Source organism: Myotis davidii, unplaced genomic scaffold (genome assembly GCF_000327345.1).
Source record: "Myotis davidii unplaced genomic scaffold, ASM32734v1 scaffold69, whole genome shotgun sequence".
NCBI lineage: Eukaryota > Metazoa > Chordata > Mammalia > Chiroptera > Vespertilionidae > Myotis > Myotis davidii.
In genome coordinates, this window is record NW_006300363.1 from 144,758 (window position 1) to 152,881 (window position 8,124).

Here is an 8,124-nt window from a genome sequence, read left to right on the forward strand (position 1 = left end):
ATATATGTGTTTTCCGATGGTCTTAGGCGACCCCTGTGAAAGGGTCGTTCGACCCCCAAAGGGGTCGCGACCCACAGGTTGAGAACCGCTGTTCTAGAGGGACATGAATTTTGGGGTGACACTCTTCAACCACCTACACCCCTCCCCCCAGGGTAGCTACGATTCTGACTTCTCACATAGGCCAGTTTCACTTGGTTTTGATAAACTGTGTAGAATGTCGGCTTTTGTTCATCTTTCATGAACATTCATGGTAAGATTCTTCCGTGGGGTTGTGGTGGTAGCTGAAATTTGTCCTTTTCCATTGACATGCAGTATTCCATTGTAGGACCATAGGACTTTTTAAAAACCCATTCTCCTGTTGATGGGCATTTGAATAATTTCCAGTTTTATGCTACTATGAAGAGTGCTCCATGAACATTCTAGTACCGTTTCTAATTTCCGTTTATTTAACAGCCAATAACTAGACTATCAGGGCCGTGAGGGCTGAGATTACTCTGCCCAACTTTTATGCTTTCAGATGGGGAAACCGAGGCCCAAAGAGGCCCAGGTCTGCCCAGTGAGTTGGATGGTAGAGTGGGTCTGGAATTCAGCGCTGGTCACCCCTGCACTAGTGACCCGTCCACTCTGCCAGCCACCCCGAACGTCAGTGCTTACAATCAAGGTCTCAAGTATCAGCTCAGGCCTCACCCTCTTACCCGATGCCTTCCATGTCCCCAGCAGTCCCTGCAGGCCCTCCTCCTGGCCCCCCACTCCAGCCACCGCAGACTCCCGACGCGATGCCCAGGGCGCCCGCCCACTCAGACCTCTTGGATGCTGCCTCCTCTTCCTCTTCTTCCTCCTGCCCACCCTGCTCCCCAGAGCCTGGGACAGAGGCCCCAGGACCTGAGCCAGTGGCGGCTGCTGTGGGAAGCGGTGTGAGTGGGGAAGGCAGGAGTGAAAAGGGGCGCCTCTACTGCCCCACGTGTAAGGTGACTGTGAACTCTGCCTCCCAGCTTCAGGCTCACAACACAGGTGAGTGTGGCCCGCCAGCTGGAGTCCGGGGGAAGGAGAAGGGCGGGGAGACTGCCCCTCACCAGATGGGGGCAGCTGGAACTTCTGGGCGCTTTGCTCAAGGACTTGGTCACCGAGACGGTGTGCTCAGTTGTCACTGGGCGTGCATTTCGGGTCCTCCCACTAATGCTTGAGGGAGAACGGAGAAGAGAAGTAAGGACTGAAGGGTCACTGCAGAGAGGACAGGAGACACCTCCTCCATCTCTCCTTATGTCAGGCCCGGCGGTGGGGGTGGCGTAGGGGGGCTGAGACTCGAGAAGGAAGCTGACCAGTTACATTGCAAGAAGGCCTCCCCTGGGGAAGGGTGGCTTGAAATGAGAGGACCTTGTGGAGATGGAAAGAGGAATCTCATGTGGCTGGTGGGGAGTGTATGTGCTGAGCAGCCTCAGAGCTAAAGGGACAACCAAACTGACCTGGTTCGGAGGGGTCTCCGTGGCCTTGCGGCCCCTCCTCGGTGCTGACAGACTTTCTTCTCTCCTTCCACCAGGAGCCAAGCACCGGTGGATGGTGGAAGGTCAGCGAGGGGCTCCCCGAAGGGGCCGGGGCCGCCCAGTGCCCCGGGGAGGAGCTGGACACAAGGCCAAAAGAGTGACCGGGGGCCGGGGGACCCGGCCGGGGCCCAGCCCCCCTTTTCACTGTGCTGTCTGTCAGCTCCAGGTCAATTCAGAGACCCAACTCAAGCAGGTGGGAGAAGGGAGGCCGGGACGAGGGTTGGAGCAGGGGTGAGGGAGTGGGCCCAATGCCAGGGGAGGAGGAAGGAGGGCGCTGAGGAGAGAAGGTGGGTAGAGCAGGGCCAGGTGGAGCAGGAGGCAGGCTAGTGGGACGGTGGGCTCCTGGAGACAGAGGCCAAGCCTTACCTCCCCTTCCCAGGGCCCCTCCAGGTGATGCCCAATAACGTAGGTGCAATGTGTGAACTGTGGGTAGAGAAGGTGAGCTAGTCGAGGACGATGAGGAAGTTGGGGGTCCCTGGGCTTCCTCATCTTGTTCCCAGTCTGTCTGCCTGCCTGTCTGTCCATCAGCACCTGAGCAGCAGGAGGCACAAAGACCGCCTGGCCGGGAAGCCCCCCAAGCCCTCCAGCCAGCACAGCAAGCTGCAGAAGCACGCGGCGCTGGCTGTGAGTATTCTCAAGGTATCTGTCTCCAGGCAACGGGCTGGGACCCTGGGCAAGGGCAGGCGGGGAGTGGGGGCCTCGTGGGGAGCTGAGGCAGGGATAAAGCCACCCCTTTCCGAGGCTGCCTAGGGCTGGGTTTTGGCTCTCTTGGGATCTGCCCAGAGGAATGGGTCTGGGAGGTGGGTCTGGATAGGAATCTCTCGGGCAAGAGCGCGGGGTGGGCGTGCTATCTCCTGGAAACCATCTCTACCTCTGCCCAACACAGCCTCCTCCCTTGGCCCATCCCGATTCTCGTCCTTGGGGGCAGGAAGACAGGTGGTGGAGAAAGCCCTTTGGAATGAATGTCTGGGGGCGGGAAGGGAGGAGGATTTAGGTTTGGAACCCTAAAAGGCATGTGTGTCCTGCAGCAGAAAGCCCAAGGACAGAGCCCAGGGCAGGGGGGTTTTCTGGGGTCAGACTGTGGCCAGCCCTCTCTTTCTCCTTTGCAGTCGAAACTGGCCTTGCAGAAGCAACTCACCAAGACGCTGGCAGCCCGCTTCCTGCCTAGCCCGATCCCCACCGCAGCGGCGGCCATCTGTGCCCTGCCAGGGCCCCTGGCCCTCCGGCCTGCCCCCACCGCAGCCACCACCCTCTTCCCGGCTCCCATCCTGGGCCCAGCTCTGTTCCGCACCCCAGCGGGAGCTGTCCGCCCTGCCACGGGACCCATCCTCTTTGCCCCCTATTAGCCCTTCCAGGGAGGCCAGGGCCACCTTCCCCACCCTCCTCTCCCCAGGAAGCCTCTGTTCCTACATCCCGCAGGGGATTTTTCTCACAGCCGAGGGGTTCCTGACCAACCTAGGAAGAGCTGGGCTGGTTTGAAGGGCAGGTGCCCTTCACTCCATCTGACTGGGGATTCAACTATTACCCCCTGGCCCAAGGGCCATGCCCACCCTCAGTTCCCCAAACTTCTAGTCCTGGGCTCCCCGCACTTGCAGCCCGATTTACAGGGAGCAAACCGAGAAATCCCCAAGATCTATGCAAAATCCTAGCCCCAGCCCCACGGTGCTCTCATTCCCCCCCAAGACCTACCCCCCCATGGCCAAGGGCCCTAGAAATCTTAACCGCCAGCCTGGGACAAGTCTGTGACTGACCCCGACTCCCGTGCTCTGGGAGGCCCTCCCCATTCACCGGCTTCTCTGGAGAATGACACGGTGCAGGGCGGGCTCTGGACACGATGACCACGGGGGAGTGGCGGAGGCTAGAGGAGAAAGGCAGCCGTGCTGAGGGGGGGCACAGCCATGGTGCTGGAAGCCTTTAGTGGTCATCTCCAGAGGGATGGGGCTGGGCCGTTTTAACAGAGGAAGTGATCAATCCCCTCTTAGCCTTTTACTGATTTCTCCTGGACTCCAGCTCTGGGGTTGGGGGGACACTGGGTCTCCCTTTGACTATGGACCCAGCGGACACTGAATCCCCCCCTCCCCAGGGTTCCCAAATGAAGAGCTTTCTTCTCTAGCTATTCAACCCAAACTGGTCCCTCGCACAATTCAGCTTCCCCTCCCCCCCCAACCGACCAGCACCCCAAGCCTCCCTCACTGTGAAGCTGAGTGTTGGGATCCAGACCCATCCTCATGCTAACATCACAACCTCCATCCTACCCCAGTATTGTCCCCCTCACCCTACAATACGGGACTTTGCCAGTATCCACCTGTATCTTTTTTTTAAAAAAAATATTTCCAATGGGAAAATAAGGGGCGGACGGGAGGGAAACTTTTTTGATAACAGTTGTGGTTTTATTGTGTCCAATGCATCAATAAATGAACTTTAAGCCCGAGCCTGTCTACGCCCTAACTTGACTTGCCCAGCCTGGGACCGCCTGCCCCTGCTCACCTCCCCTGTTTTGGGAAGGGGCATGCACTGGAGGTGGCCCGGCTATAGGGCTCCCCTATGGTAGCGGCGCCCATCAGAAGCCCGGAGAGAAGCACGAAGCGGGCCCAGGAAGTTGTGGGTCATGAGCTCACCTTACAGCATGTTGAGAGTGTAACCACCCTTCTGAGCCCCAACAGATCTGTCCGCTCCTGAGAAGTTACTACTTGTTTGCCTTGCTCTGTTGAGGCATCTGAGGTAAGAAGGGCTAGAGGAGCACCTTGTCCAGCCTTCACCATGGCAGCATACTGACTTAGAACAGGGAATTTATAAATAAAGTCCAGCTAATAGCTGAAAACAACCACAGGAAGGACTGCAGACCAGGCCCCGGGGGTGTGGGTTCCCCAGTGGGCACTCAGCAGCCATTCTGGCTACTAGAGTAGACAGTGCACTCCTGCCCCCTGGCGGTTGTCGGAGAGCAGAGTCCCAGCCTCCAGGGCCGGTAGGCGTAGCACCTTGAAGAGGGAGAAGAAACCAAGGAGACAGTCAGCTGGCCCCAAGCCAGGGGCGTTAGAAAGTCATGGGGCCGGAGAGGAGCTGGAAGGCCATCTAAGCAACTCCTGTCACTGTACAGATGAGGAAACCAAAGCCCAGAGAGAGAAAGCCCTGCTGGGTAACAAAGCCCCTTGGTGAACCAGCCCCAGTCATCATGCCGTTCCACCTCAACCAATGAAGCAGGAAGAGGAAGTGAAACAATTGGGGCGGGAGGTCAAGTAGAAAATCACACTTCCCAGGAGGCTGGCTTCTCCCAGCCACAGTGCAGATGGGAACAAGGTCAGGGTGCTGGGTGAGGAGGCACCCCTAATAGGAGGACGCACACGCGTACACGATACCTGGACGCCCTTCCCCGAGAGTCCAGGCTGGTGCCGTGTGTGTGTGTGTGTGTGGCAGAAGCCCAGAGGTGTGGGACCCGTGATCGGAACCAGACCCTAGACGTGGCACTTCCGTGGGGTAGCTCTGCTTCCCAACCAGGGCAGGTGGGAGGGACCCTGACCCACATCTGCCCCAGGTCCCAGAGGGGCAGATGGGATGGAAGCTGGGGTGGAGGGAGAGGTTGAGGGCACTAACCTAGATTATTTGCACTTCCCGGAGTTAGGAGGGAGCCAAAGTGGCCCGAGCCCCGAACAGCCCAGCTGCCTGCCCTAGTGGGAGCTGCCTTTCCCTTCAACCCATCTTCCAAAGCCCCAGATGCTGGACTGGGGTTGGGGAGGTGAAGAAGGGATGGCAGCTCTTCAGCCATCCAAGGAGCCGCTGCCCTTGTTCTTACGGCTGAGGGGGAAGGCGGACTTGCTCTGGGGCTGGGTCATCTTGCTGGCCAGGTAGATGAAGGGCTCCAGGAGGGAGCGGCGGTCAGCCACAGACACCTCCCACAGCTTCACCTTCTCCGACTTGGCCCAATGCTGGGCCACGTCCGGGTCCACACGCCGCTGCTCCTGCAGGTCGCATTTATTGCCAAGGACCACGATGGTGACCTGGGGAAGAGGGACAGAGTAGAGACTTGTGGATGTGCCACGGGCCTTCGAAATGGGTGCGAAGGCTGGTCACCACCCAGGAGTCCGAAGCGAAGGGAAGTTTTAATGGCTGATATCTCTTCCTCTATCAGAAACTACGAAGTGAGGAGAGGGAGATCGTTGCTTTTTCCTCGCCTTCCTCTATTCAAATTCTGGCCTCCGTGTGGCCCTCCCTCCGGGAGTTCCACTCCAAGCCCTGCATCACCCATGCCTGCTCACAACCAGCACTCAGTTCAACTTTGGCTAAATCACATGAGGAAGCACTCCCAGAAGGCCCACAGCTGACTGGGGGACTTAAGAAAAGAGGGGCTTTCACAACTAAAAACATGGAGCCAGTAAAAGAAGGACTAGTGAGGGCTTCCCGTGTTAGGCCGGGGAGCTCTTAAACCGAGGCCTTTTCGGCTGAGCTGCCTCAGCATGGGGCCCCCTCTATGGGTGAAGACACCCGTCCAGTGGCCTTGATCCCTCCTCTAGCTCCTGACCCACCGCCTAGAAAGTGAGTAAAACACAGAGCCATGCCAGGCCTCCCACAGCCAGCCCCGGGGCTCCCACACACACCTCCTTCTTGTCCTTGGACTTGTCGATTTCCTTCTTGAGCAGCTCCACGCGCTGGAAGGACTCCCGGCTGTCCGTGCTGTAGACCAGGACGTAGCCATCGGTGCAGGAGAAGCAGTGCCGGGGCAGCTCCGTCCCATCCCGGAGCCCGCGGGTGTCGTAGAAGCGCACCTGCTCCCGCACCCCCCGGTCAGTTTCGATGGAGCCCACGTAGATGTCTTCCTGGGTCTCGATCATCTCAGAGCCTGAGATAAAGCGAGGACACTTGTTTGTAGGGAGAAAGGAGATGGGATAACGTGCGTGACTGAGGATATCCTGACGGGCTGGCCAGACATGGGGGGAAAGGAATGCGGGGGCTGAGAAGAGGGGGCCAGACCGCATCCAGCAGGACTGGAGCGGTTTGGGGGAACAGACATGAACCTCATGTTCACGCCATGCTAAGCAAAAGTGAGACTTGGGAGCTTTTCCTCCTTATCTCTGATATTGGGTTTCCTTCCTCCAGATCTCAATGTTGTAGGGCTGGAGGGCATGAGGTAGACCTTACTCCGGGAGCAGGTTTTGGCGTCTCTGTGTTATTAAATCCTACTCCTTATTCTTCAGCTTCTTCCACCATCCCCTCACTGCCCCCTCCACGCCCCCCCAAACAAAACACTCACCCACTACATGGTTCCCGTACAGAAGCTGCTCCAGGATTGACGTTTTGCCCACAGATGCCTGGCCACACACGACCACCTTGCAACTCTTCCCCATGCTGAGCCTTCAACCTTAAAGAAAGCAGCACACCGGGTGAGGCGGATCCAAACAGAGCCCAAGTTCTGAGCTGCACGGGCAAGCCTCGAAGGCCCAGCACTGCCCTCTCCTCTAGTCAGGGTGTATGTCAGAGATGATGTGTCTCACTCGCCCTAGCCGTTATGGCTCAGTGGATAGAGCGGTGGCCTGCGGACTGAAGGGTCCCGGGTTCGATTCTGGTCAAGGGCACATGCCCGGTTGTGGCCTCAATCCCCTGTAGGGGGTGTGCAGGAGGCAGCCTATCAGCGATTCTCTCCCACAGTTCATGTTTCTATCTCTCCCTCCCTATCTGAAATCAATAAAAATATACCAACAAAAAAAGAGCCCTAACTGGTTTGGCTCAGTGGATAGAGCACTGGCCTGCGGACTGAAAGGTCCCAGGTTCAATTCCGGTCAAGGGCATGTACCTTGGTTGCAGGCACATCCCCAGTAGGAGGTGTGCAGGAGGCAGCTGGTCGATGTTTCTCTCTCATCGATGTTTCTAACTCTCTATCCTTCTCCCTTCCTCTCTGTAAGAATACCAATGAAATGTATTTTTTAAAAAGAAAGAAAGAAAGAAATGATGTGTCTATGTCCCCTGCTGGGTAGGGAGCTGTGTCTTTTTCACCTTCGCGATTCCCCGTAGCTGGCCAGTGACCTGGTGCTCACTGTATGCTGTCCAAGTGGGGAAGAGACGCTGGTTAAAAGGAAACACCGGCGAGGTCCCTCCCATGCACAGGACTTGGGAGCACCAGTTACTGCCGGGAGCCCACGCTCGGCTCCCCCCTTTAACCCTGACCCCCGAGAACATTTTACTTTCCTGTATGCCTTATCCAGACAACGAATTCCCTCTGGTTCCTACTCAAGTCCCGTCCAAGAGTAAGACCACCAGGCAAGAAAGAAGTGAAGGGATCTGAGGAAGGACAGGCTCCGGAAAGGAGACGATTTTCGCGGCCCTTGGGCTGGCGGACCCAGAGGAGAAGGCTCAGACACAGAAACCCCTTCTCGCCAGGGATCGCGGAGGCAGCCCACCAGCAGCCCCAGATCTCTCCCGGGAACAGAGAGACCATTCCCCAAAGGGGTTCCAAACAGAACCCTCTCCGGAGGAAACTCCGGAGACAGACCCTCCGACCCCGCCCCGAGGGCCCCATACACTGAGCTCCCCGATGAGCAGGTACCCCGAGAGCGAGCCCGCGGGGCCCCGCCACCCCCACCCCACCCCCGGA

The 8,124-nt window shown here is 57.9% G+C and overlaps 2 protein-coding genes across 4 annotated transcripts in view; one reads left to right on the forward strand and one right to left on the reverse strand.

Annotated features, from left to right (window-relative positions):
- ZNF385C (zinc finger protein 385C) overlaps nt 1-3,972 on the forward strand; it is a 57,986-nt gene extending 54,014 nt beyond the window's left edge. The window contains exons 7-10 of the mRNA XM_006776646.2: nt 721-1,011; nt 1,538-1,734; nt 2,070-2,180; nt 2,651-3,972. Coding sequence (XP_006776709.2) covers nt 721-1,011; nt 1,538-1,734; nt 2,070-2,180; nt 2,651-2,887 — 836 coding nt within the window. The 3' untranslated portion in view covers nt 2,888-3,972. The remainder of the gene's footprint in view (nt 1-720; nt 1,012-1,537; nt 1,735-2,069; nt 2,181-2,650) is intronic.
- Nucleotides 1-7,678, reverse strand: part of NKIRAS2 (NFKB inhibitor interacting Ras-like 2) — a 13,198-nt gene extending 5,520 nt beyond the window's left edge. The window contains exons 1-5 of one of the 3 annotated variants that reach the window (XM_015572447.1): nt 7,527-7,677; nt 6,787-6,894; nt 6,134-6,375; nt 5,332-5,536; nt 3,910-4,519 (exon numbers count right to left, since the gene is read on the reverse strand). In XM_015572447.1, coding sequence (XP_015427933.1) covers nt 4,332-4,519; nt 5,332-5,536; nt 6,134-6,375; nt 6,787-6,880 — 729 coding nt within the window. In that variant the 5' untranslated portion in view covers nt 6,881-6,894; nt 7,527-7,677 and the 3' untranslated portion in view covers nt 3,910-4,331. Of the gene's footprint in view, nt 1-3,909; nt 5,537-6,133; nt 6,376-6,786; nt 6,895-7,526 lie in introns of those variants that run through there. The other 2 variants (XM_006776645.2, XM_006776644.2) reach the window with 2 other exon arrangements.
- Between the last annotated feature and the right edge of the window lie 446 nt (nt 7,679-8,124).